General features: G+C 41.1%; 1 protein-coding gene across 2 annotated transcripts in view; it reads right to left on the bottom strand.

Annotated features, from left to right (window-relative positions):
• kank4 (KN motif and ankyrin repeat domains 4) overlaps nucleotides 1-17,745 on the bottom strand; it is a 74,310-nt gene that overhangs the window by 19,428 nt on the left and 37,137 nt on the right. The window contains exons 1-2 of one of the 2 annotated variants that reach the window (XM_068707660.1): nucleotides 13,828-13,883; nucleotides 418-491 (exon numbers count right to left, since the gene is read on the bottom strand). In XM_068707660.1, coding sequence (XP_068563761.1) covers nucleotides 418-436 — 19 coding nt within the window. In that variant the 5' untranslated portion in view covers nucleotides 437-491; nucleotides 13,828-13,883. Of the gene's footprint in view, nucleotides 1-417; nucleotides 492-13,827; nucleotides 13,884-17,745 lie in introns of those variants that run through there. The other variant, XM_068707658.1, reaches the window with a different exon arrangement.

Raw genomic sequence — 17,745 nt, 5'->3', positions numbered from 1 at the left:
TATCATCAGCACTATTATTCCTTTTCACCCACTTGTATAGACAGGCTGTACAGTGCAGCACACATGGTGCTTCAATATGTAAAACCATATCACTTACTGGTAAGTAATTATCATGCAGCGATTGCGCCAAAACAAACTAATCAGCATACAACATGTTGCTCATGCTGTGTCAATTTATGAATACGGCTATCACCTAAAGGAAATAAACCCTTCACTGCTTTTGGCCACATCCAGGAACAGGAAGTTGAATGTTTAACTCTTTGTCAGATATTGTGTCATGTAATGTACAACCTGATTCTATATGACCAATTACTGTGTTTACAGTTGTAGAAAAATAAGAAAAATCTGATTTGTGGCTTTAGAAGTTAGAAGCAAGGGGATTGTTTTTTGGTAAAGTGCACGCTTAGTGACACTCACCACTTTTCTTGTCCATCATGGGAGGCGGAGTTCTCAGTCATCGACTTGTGTTTGCTTCAGTTGGAGCTTGCAGCCTGGATAAAACAGAAATGAGAAAACTGTGTGAGAAACGTAAATATTATCCATCATTGTCGCCTGAACAGAACTGAATTATACATTCTGCTGTGTCTCATTGTTACAGGAGAATGACAGATCTGGGAAATCAAATGAATGGAGGAAAATAGTGTTTGGACCTTGTGGATAAGGTAGCTTTCCTTTGTTGAAGTCACTTGTTCTCCAAAATTCACAAATTATTTTTTCACTGATTCAGTACAGCAAATACAACTAGAAAATGCATTTCCTGCTGAAAATGCGTTGGAATGCTGAAAGCTGAAATGAATTGCAAAAACATTGCTGAAAATACAGAAATGAGAGACTACCGGTCTGAAAAATGTTGAAGCTCGAAAGCATTTAAACTGCACTGCTGAAAGCCCTTCTAGTTGAAACGTCTAACTATGGTGTCTGTAGTTGAAAGTATGAGAAAGAAGGCTTTGAAAGTTGAAGAAGTTTAACAGGATTTGAAGATTTTCTCCATAGATATCCCATAATTCAAAAAGTTTAAAGATTACAAATATGAAAAATATCACCCCTCTCCTGAAAAAGCTGAATATTTTTATATTCGAACAGCTTCTGTGGCTTAAAAAATGTCAGCAGTAGTGATATTTGTAGTAGTAGAAGTTGTAGTTGTAGTAGAAGTATTATTAGTAGTAGAAGTATTAGTAATTAGAAGAAGCAGTATAAGTAGTAGTATCAGTAGTCGTAGTAATAGCTGTAGTAGTGGTCATAGTATTTAATATAACAGTAGTAGTAGTAGTAGAAGAAGTAGTAATAGTAATGGCAGTGTTTGAAGTGATAGCAGTAGTATTAGTACTAGTAGCAATTGTACTAATAGCTGTAGTAGTATTGGTACTGGTAGTAGCATGAATAGCAGCAGTAGTGGTAGCAGAGAGAGAGCCAGAGGGAGAGAGGGAGAGACAGAAAGAAAGACAGAGAGAGAAACACAGAATGACAGAAAGACAGAGATAGAGAGACGGAATGAATGAGTGTGAGAGAGTGAGAAAGGCAGACAGACAGTTATTTGTACTGAGTGAGTGAGACAGGCAGACAGACAGTTATTTGTACTGAGTGAGTGAGTGAGACAGGCAGACAGACAGTTATATGTACTGAGTGAGTGAGGGCGACAGGAGGACAGACAGTCATCTGGATTGAGTGAGAAGAGCAGACAGACTGTTATATGTACTGAGTGAGTGGGAGAGAGAGACAGGCAGACAGACAGACAGACAGACAGAGAATTAGATGGACTGAGTGTGTGGGAGAGAGAGACAGGCAGACAGACAGTTAGATGGACTGAGTGTGTGGGAGAGAGAGACAGGCAGACAGACAGTTAGATGGACTGAGTGATTTGGAGAGAGAGACAGGCAGACAGACAGTCAGATGGACTGAGTGTGTGGGAGAGAGAGACAGGCAGACAGACAGTTATATGAACTGAGTGAGTGAGTGAGACAGGCAAACAGACAGTTATATGAACTGAGTGAGTGAGACAGGCAGACAGGCAGTTATATGTAGTGAGTGAGTGAGACAGGTGGACAGACAGTCATCTGGATTGAGTGAGAAGAGCAAACAAACAGTTATATGTACTGAGTGAGTGGGAGAGAGAGACAGGCAGACAGACCGTCAGATGGACTGACTGTGGGAGAGAGAGACAGGCAGACAGACAGTTATATGAACTGAGTGAATGAGACAGGCAGACAGACAGTTATATGTCCTGAGTGAGTGAGTGAGACAGGTGGACAGACAGTCATCTGGATTGAGTGAGAAGAGCAGACACAGTTATATGTATTGAGTGAGTGGGAGAGAGAGACAGGCAGACAGACAGTCAGATGGACTGACTGTGTGGGAGAGAGAGACAGGCAGAAAGACAGTCAGATGGACTGACTGTATGGGAGAGAGAGACAGGCAGACAGACAGTTACATTGACTGAGTGATTTGGAGAGAGAGACAGACAGACAAATAGTTATTTGTACTGAGTGAGTGAGACAGGCAGACAGACAGTTATTTGTACTGAGTGAGTGAGTGAAAGAGGCAGACAGACAGTTATATGTACTGAGTGAGTGAGGGAGACAGGAGGACAGACAGTCATCTGGATTGAGTGAGAAGAGCAGACACAGTTATATGTATTGAGTGAGTGGGAGAGAGAGACAGGCAGACAGACAGTCAGATGGACTGACTGTGTGGGAGAGAGAGACAGGCAGAAAGACAGTCAGATGGACTGACTGTGTGGGAGAGAGAGACAGGCAGACAGACAGTTACATTGACTGAGTGATTTGGAGAGAGAGACAGGCAGACAAATAGTTATTTGTACTGAGTGAGTGAGACAGGCAGACAGACAGTTATTTGTACTGAGTGAGTGAGGGAGACAGGAGGACAGACAGTCATCTGGATTGAGTGAGAAGAGCAGACAGACAATTATATGTACTGAGTGAGTGGGAGAGAGAGACAGGCAGACAGACAGTTAGACGGACTGAGTGTGTGGGAGAGAGAAACAGGCAGACAGACAGTTTGATGGACTGAGTGATTTGGAGAGAGAGACAGGCAGACAGACAGTCAGATGGACTGAGTGTGTGGGAGAGAGAGACAGACAGGCAGACAGACAGTTATATGAACTGAGTGAGTGAGACAGGCAGACAGACAGTTATATGTACTGAGTGCGTGAGTGAGACAGGTGGACAGACAGTCATCTGGATTGAGTGAGAAGAGCAGACAGACAGTTTTATGTACTGAGTGAGTGGGAGAGAGAGACAGGCAGACAGACAGTCAGACGGACTGACTGTCAGGGAGAGAGAGACAGGCAGACAGACAGTTACATTGACTGAGTGATTTGGAGAGAGAGACAGGCAGACAGACAGTTATATGGAGTGAGTGAGACAGGCAGACAGACAGTTATATGTACTGAGTGTGTAGAGAGAGACAGACAGACAGAGAAAGAGAGAGAGAGTGTGTGTGTGTGTGTGTGTGTGTGTGTGTCATTGGTTCCCATGGTGACGACGCAGCAGTTGGAGAGTCTGTGAGTCTGTGTGTTTATAAACATTAGTAATTAGCTCAAGCACGAACACCTGTGAGCCTGCCGCATTTTCATGAGAAAAAAACTGGAAAACACCTGTCAAACAAAACCCCAAAAACCCCATAACCATAGCCCCTATTGCTCCAATATTAATACTGGAGAGGGAGGATGAGTTGAAGAACAGATCATGCGAAAATTGTGTCTGTAGTGTAAAAAAAAGTGGCTTCAATGGCAATTTAGAAATGGGGTACGGTTGTCTGTGCAAGCCTTTTTTGAAGTACGTTTTAACATTGGGGTCTATGGAGGAGAAAATTGGTTTTCCTCTCAAGTAAAGGCTCTTGAGCCAAATGTGTAAACCTGTGGGATTCCAAAGTCATATGTCTACGACAAGGACAAGATTAGCTATGTTTCCATCCAAAAATTATGCATGTAGAGTGAAAATTGAGGAGTCAGTCGCAAAAGACAAATATTTTTTTCACAGGAATCTCAGGCTTCTCTTCACTCTAGCGATGACATCACGCACTCTAAGCTGCGCAATACACACCCATTATAAAAGCAGAAAAGGACTGAAAAACACATGAAAGCAAAAATGCTACTATTCAAAAAGTGTAAAAGATATCAAAATGATTATAACATACAATCATTGGTCAGGGTTTTCTCAACATTTGAAAGTTTAAATGGTGTCTGTAGCTGAAAGTATGAGGAAGTAGAAGGATCTGCAAGTTGAACAAGTTTAAGAGGATTTAAAAATATTCTCCATAGACATCCCATTCAAAAAATAAGTTGCAAAATGCTTAATAATTCAAAAAGTTGAAAGATTAGAAAAATTATGAGAAATAGCACCCCTCTCCTGAAAAAGCTGAACATTTTCATATTTGAACGGTTTCTGTAGCTTAAGAAATGTGGACGTTATTAAGTGCCAAAATACGTACGGAAGAAATAGTTGAAGAATAAAGATTCGAAGAACAATACTTGGAATGCTGAATCAGCATTCCAACAATAAAACCGACTCATACAACAAGACAACAAATATTTGAGAAAAACAATAAGTTGTGTAAGACCATGTTTCAGCCTTGGCTAGGTTGCCAGGAAAATATTGGTACAAAACATGCCGACTTGTGTCATACCTAAGCCAAGCAATTTGCAACGGTATTTAGGTAAACCAAACATTGTGTTAAAATGCATGCAGTAATATTTGAATGGCACACAAAAAAACACAACACATTTTTTTTAATGACAATGTTCGCCTCTTATGACAAATTGTTCAGTACAAAGCCGGGCAGCATTACTAACAGTCCAGATGGTTAACTGGGGTGAGGAAAATCATTTAAATTATTTGTCTCATATTTAGCAATGACTTCCTATGTAATAAAATGGTAAATATGCAGTTATTTATTGTGCAGTCTGTGCTTCTCTACTGAAGATAACATTATGTAGTTATACCAAGCAACAGCAAATATTAATAGTACAATGAGGGTGAAAGGCAGCACCATTGTGTTCATTAACTTAATTTAAGTTGCCTTGCTGAGCCAGACCTTTTTAGAAGCCATGTAAAGTCGACACAACCCTGGATAGGCTCACAAAAGGGAACATTTTCCATTTGGTGCCACTTTGTATCATTTGTTCCACTTGAAGAAGCCAAGAAACTGGAGCTACTTGCCCTTTTTTTTTTCTTTTACAATGTGCTTGCTGAAGAGTAGAGCTAAGTGAGATGGAAAACAATTCAGCAAGGGGAGTCAAAACTTTTAAGGGCTTATGTAAAGCCTTCTAATAAAATATACACTACTAATGATAAAACCCGGCAATTCGGTCAGATTGCTGAGCAGCTCAAATCCATATTAAATGAACACTTGAGCCCTCACAGACAAATGTCAACTTTAAAGCTATTTAGCAAATAGGCACACATTATTCATGTAATTTCAATGCAAATTTGTGTCACCGGAGAAAAATACTTGCTATGTAGGAGACATAGCGCACAAGTGCCTGAAGCTTTGGTTTAATACATGCTGGAGTTCAAACTTCAATATTTTCATTATTTTTAGGCAGTCTAGCACAGTATTATGCAGTATACTGCACTTTAATATACTACTTTAATATAACATGTTTTTATGCATTGTATTTTATTATGTCCCTGGGTTAAAAGTTAATGCAGCTATTATAACCAATGCTATATTGCAATGTAAATAGTTATAATAATGCAACAGTGCAGCTTTGATGATGTTACCTCTGTCCTTTCCTATTTTAATATAATTTTTACATTCAAAGAGGATAAAGGTCTAGTGGGGAATATGAACGCACTGTCTCTAAAGAGGCAGGTTTCCCATTTGAAATGGCTGCTTTGATGTCTCAAAGGAATGGAAACACACACCTCCTCATTGTACTGTACAAGGAGTTTGTGATACTGAACAAATGTATCATGCATAGCGATTGTCAACAACCCAGATGGCTTCTGTAGCAGTTAATTTCTAGTTTCTGATAAAACTTCAACTGACCCTGTACCAACTGTTTTTTTCTAAAAGCCAGCCCAGTCTGTTGCATGTGGCATAGCAGTCCCTGTAATCAATTACTACAATAAAAATGCAATTAAACATCCATTACAGCATATTTACATATGTATGTGTGATTGTACGGAACAGAACTTAGCTGATATTCATAGTTTCGAGTCAGTGCATAGTCCGGGCCACAGGGTCAGCTGTGTGTTGTGCTGAGTTGGGACATATTGCAAGGCAAGCATTACATGAGTTGGAAATGCAATCAATCAAAATGACAGCCGGTCCACCCAGGGGCCTAAAACAGGAACCTGTACCGCCTTCATAGATTGAGCCTTAATACTGAAAAAAGCTGGTGACCTGGAGCAGAAATGTTGTCTTTGTTACAGATGAATAAATATACACGCACACATAGAGAGAGACTTGAAGATCATCTGACTGACAGCCTCTGCACAGGATCTGACACCATGTGATTGCTGCCATAGCAACCATTCTTCAAGTCACTACTTATGGTGTCCCAGGAGTAAGGAGAGCACAGGCATTCCTGACTCCTCCTGATGCTTAATGCGACTATACGATCGGCTTGCTGTCCTTAAGGCTTAATTAGCCATTTCGGGAGCAGAGGAATGCTGCCCGTAATTGCTGAGTGAAGTACAGAGAGACCCAACTGGCAATTATGCACAGTGGGCAGGCAACAAAACCCTCCTTAATTAGATCATTACCGAAACGGAGAGACAGAGGTAGAGTGGGAGAGAATGGAGAAGGGACAGAAGGAGGGAGAGCTAAGGAAAAAGGAGGGCGGAGGGAAGAAATAGGGTGGAGAACATGTGAATAAAGATGAAGAGTGAAAGCTTCAGTTTGGCAGATGAGTACGACAGAAAGAAATGAGGAGCGCAGAAGTGACCGGAAAGATGATGCTGTGAAAAAGTTGCCACAGTAACGATCAGTGACTCTGACAGAACTGTTAAGTAAGAGTCTACCTTGCTTTCTCCACAGTGCAGTTGTGAGGATTTTTTAAGGTTTCCTTTTTTAATTAAATCCTTCTTAATGCCTTTTTAAGCTAATGAAAGGCCTCAGAGCAACAGGAATCTCGTTTTTGTATTTGGTAAGCTTCTGCAGGGTAATATACATGATTACTATGAATTATGAGCCATGATGTATATAATCTATAAACATACACTGCAAATGCATATTTTGTACATATAGACAGTGTTATTGCTGCACAGTTAGGCTTGGGACAATATGAAAATTCAATTATCTTGGCCAAAATAATTGCAATTCACAAGACCTTACATAATACAGTATAAAGACATACATATTTGATTGCGTCACTGATAGGACACATATTCTTTTAGTGAACATCCTTTTAGTGAAAAACAAACAATCTTAAATAGGTAATCATAAACCCTGCATAAATAAAGGAAAAATATATTCTTTAAAAAAATATCAACATTGTGTGAGTCGGTTCTTTCTCACATAATTTCTTTGTTTTTCAAATCAGGCTCTATTTTTCACTTCCCGACACAGCTTTTTCAAGTCAATCATGTGACGCTTATCTTGATAATGGAAATTCACCACAATTGACTTCTTATTTTTAATTGCGATCTGCGATAAAATCCTATATTGCCCCATCCCTAAGCACAGTAACTAGTAGATGATCCAGGTTAGGCTAGTGAATAAATATTGGAAGCCCCTGATGATGCACGATCCTCAATGGATTACAGTCATAATGACTATGCTCATAAAGGCTATGCTAATCCAAATTGACAGTGTTTGCTACAGGCTAGACAAAGGCTAAAAGGTGGCCATGGGTATGTGTGTCCAAAACTGTGTTTGCATGTGTCAGCACCACGTTAGTCACCCTTTTTGTCAGTGTTTGTTTATGTGCATGTGCTCACATTGATTACAGTGGGTAGGTTTGTGTGTGTGTCTGGTTGAGTCACTGTTTTTGAAGTCTCTCAGTCTCACACATAATAACCCCTTAAAGGACATGCAGCAATCACTCAACACCAATCCAATAAGCGTGACATCTGGTCGAGAGGCGACGACATCGGTAATGTGAAGCCCGGAAGACGGGAATAATGAGAGTATGGTAAATAAGCTCATACTGACAGCCAGAGGGTTTCATGTCATCAGCGTGGAAACCTCAACCAAAGTAAAACAGTTGGGTATTTTGGAACAGAGACTCACAGAGAAATACCCCACATTGTATTTGAAAATGTCAAAAACACACAACAATATATGGGGAAAACGGATATTTCTGCAAATACAGAATATACATGATGATATAAGTTAAGGTTACACTGACTGTCAAGCTTTTTAAAATGATATGTACACCTACTCAGGGACCAGACAAACATGCATACTCAGAGCATTACTGCTGACCCTACTGAGAAAAAGAGGGAGAAGCATTTATTGAATGGCATGGGTCATTACATTGGAGTGTCTGTATTGGATATTGAATTAGCCTGATACACTGACACAGAGCAGGCTTAGATAGAAGACAGGCCGACAGGAAATAAGATTGGAAAGCGCAAGCAGGGGACAGGAGGTGGGCGGACAAGGAGAGAGAAAGTGGGTGAAGAGAAACTGTAAATGAGGCAAAGATGGGAGTGGCAGCTGTACACACTCATATCTCAGACATGCAGAGCGACTTTACTGTTATGTTTCCAACTATCCCAGCTCTCATTCTGTCACTTTCTGCCTCATACTTTATCACATTTAAAAAAAGAGGAACATGTGAATGCATTACATCTCGTACACATACACTGAATCACTATGCAGCGACCAGCTGAAAGGTGGCTTGAGGCTCCAGCCGTGAGCTTTACACACAACCCTCGCCCGCTTTCCAGGGCTGTGGGGCCTCTTCACCTCTAGGGCTCCCTGTGCGATTGTCCTCAGTGCATCAGTACCACCCGTCCGTCTCTCAAAATACTGTGGGAACACTACAGCAGCAATGACACAGGCCACGAGTCCTTATCACAGCCCTGACATAGCACCAGCTATCTCTATTTACCCACGTACTACCTTGAGAATGAAAGCAGGGTTGTCGAGCTTAATAAGCTGACTCTCAGCCTGAGAGACACACAAACAAAGTCGAGCAAGAGCACATGTGCAGACAAACAGGGACACAGATAAAGACGCATATGTAAAGTGCAGAACAATAATGGGGCACCACAGTGAAAGATTACTTTGCAACCTAATTTGGGTGTTTAAAGGTACCTTATTAACATTTAAAGCTATTTGAGGACATTTCAAAATTGAAACTTACTGGATTAAAAACAATGTTGAGCAGTTTTTACAGCAGTTTCTAACTTGCTCTCTTCAGCAGAGAAATTAATTAAATCAGGCAAGTTTTTAAAAGCTGTCCCTTAGCAGGTGCACCTCATTTTAATTGGAAACGTTTTTTGTTGAAAGCTGATCAGGAACACAACTGTGATTGTTCTGTCTAGACTCGAGCAAGACCTCCGTCTTTACACTGTGAAGTGGATGCTTTTTGGTACTTTATGGTTTTTTTTGCTTTTGATTTCAGACAATGACCTCACTCAATAATTTCCTCAGTAAACATTGTATACATGAGTTCATGGTCTCAATCGCTAGTTTCAAGTTGTCTTTGACACAGCATGATGTTCACTTTATTATGGTAAAACAGACGATAAAGCAGGGCATCATTGACAGGTCGCTACAGCTCTGTTGTCCGGTCTGGGAGTTGTCAATGTTTTCATCTTTCAACTTTAACCCTTTCATGATTTGTTTTCAGTTCATGAAAGTTAATTGTAACCTTTTTGGTCACCTAAAAATGTCTTGTTCAGCGTTCAGTTGTACCTTTACTTGTACGGTTATTGCACTACGTTTTAACATTTGTCATTAGCCACAATTAGCCACAAAGTCTCACTTAATATACATTTAACAACACATTGTGAAAACTGTTACTTTTTTCATCAGATCAGAATCAGATTTTTGTTATCCATTTTGTACTCATCTGCGACCATTTCAGAGCAGTTCCCGATGATACAACGTGTGAGTGAGGGATGCAGCTGGCGTAATTAGTTCAACTAGTGAGTTGCAGGTGTAGATCCCAATCTTGCATAATGACACACTACAACACAAGAGACGCTCCAGAGCGGAAAACTGGGAAATTTCACTGATAAAGCAACCGGCAACTGTAAGTTTGTGATTGCTGAACCAGATCAAATGAAAGATGTTGCTGTCCCCCAGAACATGAAGACAGAACTAGGAGACATTTACCTGATATCTCGGTGCTGAGCCTGTATGTGCTCTGTAGGAACTGATCAATCCCTCAGCTCTGCACAAGCCATTTGAGCACAGTTAGGTCCATCCCACTCCAGCCTAAGATCATCTCTGTCTACTATATTACAACAATATACTCTAGTACTGCAATACATCTCCAGACTTCTTCTTTTCAGTCCTAGCCCAGTGTATAGCCTAGTCCGGTATGAGTGTCTGTATTCACAAGGGGACAGATTGTTCCCTCCATGCCACACAACATCTGGCAATCAACCCCAGAGAGAAAATGAGAGAGGGAACTTCTGTCTATGGGCTTCATTACACAGCGTCTAAATCATCCCGCTGGGCTGCAGTGAGTAGGCTACTGTTTTATTATAGGTCAGACTGCTTTTTCTGTATGGAACCGCAAATTAAGATTATGAGTTGCACTCAACATTGTGAAACATGAATTTTAACATGATAAGCAGACAAAATATGGGCTAAACTAAAAAGTTCTTTACCTCCAGTCCTTTGCTGGTTGACAGTTATTTGTAGAGCCCAAAAGAGACAAAAAACAAACCATCTGTGCCTGTTACTGCTTTAGTTCAGCTTACATGAAACAATATGTTCTGTTTCTGACTGCTGAAAAGAAATGTTCTTTCTGAGCTCAGAGCAAACAATAGAAACTTGTGCTCATTCAAAAAAAAAGAAACCAAAAGGCGCAAATTGCTGGCTTTTAAGTCTATCTCTCTATTGTTCAGTTGCAAGCTTCCTTTGCCTCAGCGTAAGGAAATTAGTTGTAAGGACATCAAACACTTCAAGGCCCAAAGATTCCACTTACATTCAGAAAGATGACTAAGAATGTACAGGATGCATGTGGAGGATGACCTCCAATGCATCTTTATGTTCAACTTGGAAAGATGTTCTTAGGCTGCTGCCAAATATTAGAGCCCTGTTTCTTTGCAGCATATGATGAGTAAACTGATCCCCTGATTTTCTTGTCAACATCTCCGTATATATACAGACACCCAATGTTGAACAAACAGAACTGTATCTGTATCTATTTTAGTATCCGGCCTTTTATTTGGACCCACTGTCAGTAGTTTAGATATGTCGGACCCTGTTCACAAATGGCCTTCACACATCACTTTCCCCCTTGAGCCATGGTTCTTTGTTGATGCTCAACCTATCAGCAAAGCTGTACTGGTCACTGAACATAGCTTAAATTTACACCACACTGCTGCTCTCAAAGTATAAATAATATGAACGTTAACTGTCCAAAGTTTGTCCAATCAGATTACAGCTGAATGAGCAGTGAGAAAGACTCTAAAACTAAATGAAAAGGCATCAATAATCAGACAGAGATATATGATTTGGTTTACTAATCTGCAATAAATGCTATTCAACATCTGTAACTGAACACACAGGGACACACTGTATCCTTTTGTTGTCGAGTGACTGTATGTGTACAAAACACAGATGTATGTGTGGTTCAAGTGGTCCCTGCTAACAGAGGAGGTAATTCATGTACTGCTGCATTAAAACCATCAATCAAATCTCCATTTTATACTCAGTCATATGACATCTGTACTATGTGATCAGCTATTTGTAGATACCCAGTGAGTGAGCACAGGAGAGGAGGTGGAGGAAAGACTTTCTCCGTCTAAACTGTGCGAGATGTTTTTTAAAAAGCTGTTTTTGGTGGTGTAAGTAAAAAAAAAAAAAAAGATGCCATTTAAACTTTATCTGTATTAGCGTGGTCATGACTGTAGCATTACCACCACTGCCCTGCTTCTGCCTCAACTGTCAAAAGACAGATAACCCTTACACCAGGCCCTCCCTGCAACTGTTTTCCTATCAGCCCATCGCTCGATCGCTTTATCTTTCCATACACAGAATGGAAGCATATTCTGTTTTCAGGCGGCTCTCCTCATGCCCTAGTGGTATTCCAGCACAAGGAGCAGCTGCCTGCTTTCATTAACGATAAGGGAAGTGACACACCATCTATTATTCATCGGAGCACACAGCCAACCCCTTCTAGCTGGATCTGCGTTAGCATTACGGCTACATCCGCTCATGGAAGTTAATGAGGATGGTAAAGTAACTGCTACCGCTAATTAAAATGTGGGCTATCTGATGACTATGTCAACATTAGCAGATGTTTAAAATGGGCTGGAAAGGATGGTGACAAGAGATGAAATTAGCAGGGGCCTGTTGGAGATGGGTGGCAGAGTAAGAGATGGCATAGAGATGGAGAGAAAGAAGACAGAAGATGGGAATGTGGTGGGAAGAAAAAGTGAAAAGTAGACAGGACATGGGACAGAGGAGTTAGTCAGGGGAAAGAGGGTTGTGCTGTATGTTGCCACAGACTAAGATCACTTACAACGCTGCCATGTCACATTACATCCCCTCATATTTACTGTGGCAGGCAAAAACAACTTGCACACACACACAAACATGTATAAAATATTCAAATGTACAATATTAGCAAGTTTGAGCTGATGCATTAACATGCTCTAACGGAAACGTGGGTTATAAATAAATCTTGGTCCCCCTGCTAATTAATTATCACTTTCTACTCACACAGCCAAAATAGAGGAGGCGCACACACTCACGTGCAATCAGAAAATTCTAACACAGTCGGGCAAATATGAAATAAGACATTTGTGCATGAAAGCACAGTCAGACGTGTTCACACACAATGTATTCTCCCTCACGGTCACACACCCCCCGGTGATAAAGAGCCTGCCTGACACCAACAGAGTGTGAAGCGAGGCAGGCCATGGCTGTGCAGCACCGTCTGCAGAGCAGGCAGGACGACTCTGGGAGGAAATCAACACTTCCAAATTCACACTCTATTGATCTGAGCATGATGACAGCCTTCCAACTCAGCTTCCGCTTGCACACACAGGAAAACACGAGTACATGTAGGAGAACACAGATCGGACACACACATTGAAATACCACCTAGTAAAAAAAGATTTGGCTGATTGCCCCACTGAGTAGCTCAATACTCATTTTACTGTGTTGCATGTGTGTATGTGTGTGTGTGTGTGTGTGTGTGTGTGTGTGTGTGTGTGTGTGTACGGCTGCAATCGAGCGAGTGTGTTGCCTGATTGTCAGCCTGTCCATTTATTCCTCCCGCACTGTCAGCTGCCAAAGCTGTGTGACGAGTGCTACATTCAACGGACAGAAAAACATGCTCCCTCTCTCTCTCTCCCTCTCTCTTTCTCTCTCCCTCTCTCTTTCTCTCTCTCTCACGCACTTATACACATTTATACAAACGCATAAACACTCCTTCTTCCTCTATTCACACTCTTTGTCACACATCCCAGGCAAAAGCATGTGACCTATGTTCTACCCTGCAAAAATAGACTGCGAAAGAGGGAGTGAGAAAAGAGTGAGGGGAGGTGTAGCAGATCAAAGAGGAGAAGATGAGCAATATGAGGTAAACAAAATGGAATCATGGCAAAGGAAAACTGACAAATAAAGAGAGAAATGTTCATGAGAGAGAGAGAGAAAAGAGTCATGGAAAAAATGGGAGGATGAGTCAGAAAAAGGGAGTGAATTGTCATGGGGTGGTTTGCCTCTCACCTGCCACACAGCTCCACTCACCTCCTGTCCTTCCTGTTTCTGTTTCTGTGAGTGCTACTGCCCCTGTGTCTCTTTTAACCTCAGCCGAGAAATAAAGGAGAAAAAACAGAGAAAAAAGGAGGGGGAAAGGGCTGGTGGTGTTGGCAGAGATGGTGCTGAGGGGTGGAGGGAAGAGAAGAGAAGAAGCTCTCTAGCTGGTCAGACTATCTGTTCTCTTAGTATGATAGATTCACCAGCCTGCCTGCTGCAACCAACTGCCCCAGAAAAATATAACACCCTGAAAGATAAATGGGCTCAATGGAGAACACACACACACGGACACACATACAAACACAGTAATCAGCCACTACTGCCTCTCTGTATGTGTTATAGATAGTGCAGCAACTTTAAGTGTGTGCAGATGCAAGTGTGTGAAAAGCTTCAGATTTCCTAAAGCGAAAATGACCACAAGGGATACATGCATAGACTGTATATAAGGAGTGGACATATTAATCGTCACGTCACCCGTTGATTTGTGGACTGCAGTTTTGAAGCCTTGAGTTCGGCAATTTCGCCGTCGCCATCTTGTTGTTTTTTGCAACTAGTGAACAGAAATTACCATATTTGGAATGCGAAGTGATGTAGAGACACCATTTAAGGTTTCGGTAATGGCAGCGACCTGTCAATCACAGTAAGCCCGTCCTAAAGCATATCTCGCTTAATGGTCATAATTTCCTGTGCATAAGGTCCATCCATAAGGTCCTGTGTGTGTTTGTGTGTATACAAAATGTTTGTGTCCGTGTTCATTCATGCATCGACTGGTGTGTGCACGAAAGTGTGTTTTTGAGGTATGTGCAGTTAGTCTGCGGGCACAAGGCCTGGCCTACAGTGAAGTCCCACCATGCACCAGTCTAATTATTACTGGAGGACTTGAAGTCAACCCCCACTGTGCTGCCACAGGGCCACATGAGGCCTGCTTCGACCAGGTCGAGCTCCACACAGGATCAAAAGTGTTTTTTAGATGCAAACTTGCCTTGCTGAGGTATGGCCTCTGTGAAATTTAACAAGTAAACCCTTTCGTTAGATCTGTCCATCTTAATAACAGAAAGCGATCTAATGAGTAAACCCTAGTTGGCCCGGCTGGCTCTGTAGTGTAAATTAGGTAAATAATTAACAGCCTTTAAATAGGCTAACTGCCCAGGCTAATGGGTCCTATCTCTTATCTCGTTCCTGCACCGATCCCTCAGACCACCACAGCTAATTCTCCTCTTAGGGAGTGTGTGCAACACATTTTAAAAGCAAACATCCACCCTAAAACAGCTGGGCAGCAAGCACGTAGCATCTGTAAAATATAGCCTTCACGCTTTGGCTTGACATGCCATGTGAGTGCAGAGATATACAGAGCACATCAAATATTCATATGGATACATGGCATAGCTGTAGCAATGCCAGGCCTTTAAATAAAACCCGTCTAAATGGATGTTTTCTGGAGGCCAAAGGGCTCATTTTAATTTAGACTGGAGGGAGAAAAGTTGACACTCACACTGCTGATAGCCTAACGGCTAATTTGCACTTTAATTGAGTCATAGATTACTTTGATGATGCTGTTTGTAAAGACTAAATAAGAGTAAGGGAAGCAGACCATGTGAGGATGTCTGAGAGTGTGTGGTGGAGACAAATTGTAATCCTGATGAGCCAGTATGTGGATGCACAGAACAGTGGAAACCATTACAAATTAAATATGAGGAATATAAACAGAGATTAAATGTGATGCAGACCTTCATCACTATCTTAGAAGGACCTGTCAGTATGCTTATTGCTTGAGTTTCATTGCACAGAGAACCGTTGTCAAACACAAACTGTGACACTGTTCACATCTGTGGTTAAATCACCCCCCTCTCCCTATGTGTCCAACATGCTGCATAAAATCAGCTCACATCCTTTCATCTAAAGCAGCAGACGGAAAGAGGGTTTAATGCGGCCTCGAGGGTTAAGCTTCCCTCTTGCCGATCACATGAACCGTCTACTGTCAGGAGGGATCAGATCCCACCTCAGACCCCTAGGACTTCTAGAGTCTCACTCTGCTCTTGTCTTTTCACTGTGTGTTGAGGTTAGATATTGTCCGTCCGTCTCGCTGTTCTCACGTTAAAGGAAATGAAAATCCAATCTCAATCAACATTTTGGAGTGCCTAAACTTCCAGTATCTCTTTGAGATGGGGAAGATGGAATATGAAATTGAATGGTGGGTTGGTTATTGTTAGGTTTGTAGTAAGATCTATATAAGTCGTTAAGGTTAAGAGACCTTTGCTGTCTTTTCACTGGAAATGGGAAACGAACAGCTGTCTCTTTGTGTTAAAGTACAAAGTTTTGTTGACCATCCACCACAACCTCCTCCTGTACAATTTGTCTTGTCAATTTAACAAAAGTGCTTTTGGGGCACCTGCTGAAAGGATGGACAGTCTGTGCCGTCACCACATGGGCTCACAAGAACAGGTGTAAAGATACAGTTTGTGGACAGTCAGGTGGCTGCTGAAGGCAGGGACCTTGCTGGACTGAAACCTGGCTTCAGAGATCCTTACTCTCCATGACTGAAAAAGAAAAATATTCCTGTGTGTGGGACATATGTGACAAAGTGCATTGTAGTGCATCAGCAGTCTCTCTGCTCCAGCCTGAGCAAAAACACAGTTAAAATGTTGAAATAACAACAAGCAGCGTTGTGTAAAGTCTGGCACCACAGGCTTCTGCAAGTGTATGCATTTGAATGTGTCTGCCTGTGTGTGAAAACCTAAAAATGTTTTAACTGCTGCACTCCACAGCTCGTAAACATACAGTTCAACATAACAGCTTGGAGTCAAATGCAAAGTGTTTTATAACTGTGGGAGTTACAAAGAAACATTTAGCAAAATAAAGATGCAGAAATGCACAGATCGGGTTACATTGTCAAATATTTGTCTTTGCATTCTTTTTTTTTTATTATCCCAATTCTGGAAAAGGCAATTAATTTATTTTTTTCGGTATACTGTTACTCTCCTGCTAATCCTTGAAATGCCTGCTGTGTCTCGTATGTAGTATTGTTATAGTTTCAGAACACCGGCAGCTTGAGATTAATGCCAAGTCTTGCAATACACAATTATCTGTGCAAGTGTATCCTGCAGTATGTGTATGGCTGTGTGAGTGGGTGTAAGTGCGAAAAACAAAAACAATCCTTTATTGGCAAAGCTCACAGTTCTCCAACAACACCAAATACAACAGCTTGAAGCCTTCTGGGAAAAAAAAAGTTTTGTGTCAAAATTAACTAAATACACAAGCACAGAAATATTGTATAAAGTGTAATTAACTCACAATGTTCAATTTCGGGATGGGTACCTTCTGTTTTTGTCCGTGCAATAACAGTCCACCCAGAAAATTAGCTAATTTTAAACCTTAAAAGGTGCACACCCATTTGCCGAAGGCAACTGTGTTTGTATTTTCAAATTCAAGTTCAGAGTTGTGTTTTAAATTCCACAATCCTTTCTTTCTTCATCCAGTTCCAGTAATGTATAATCATTCATAAATGAGACCATGTTTTGCTTGGGGAGGCATAACATTTCAGTTAAATCCTATTTGGCAATGCATCACTGTTCAGGCTTGCCATGCTTTCATAGTTTTACAGCGTTCCTCATATATCAAGCAAAATACTGTATATGATTTTAAACAGAGATTATTTTCATGATTTACAATACCTAGCAAATATTTTGGCTCACCACGTATGTCAAACTTATTTAAATTTATACTGGCATCCTTTTTTAATGTGTGAAATGCCTGTGTATTATTGAAGCAATACATTATTGCTTGGATACACACACAGCATCAAATGTATCTTCTTGGAAGTTAAAAATTCCAGCTCAAGACCATATATAGTCGAGACTAACCTTGCACCACCAACTGACGATATCATTG

Source organism: Cebidichthys violaceus, unplaced genomic scaffold (assembly GCF_023349555.1).
Source record: "Cebidichthys violaceus isolate CVI_PGR_0920_01 unplaced genomic scaffold, fCebVio1.0.p SCAF_13, whole genome shotgun sequence".
In the NCBI taxonomy this organism is placed as follows: Eukaryota; Metazoa; Chordata; class Actinopteri; order Perciformes; family Stichaeidae; genus Cebidichthys; species Cebidichthys violaceus.
The sequence above is the reverse complement of the archived record's forward strand: the minus strand, read 5'-3'. Positions and strand labels throughout refer to the sequence as shown.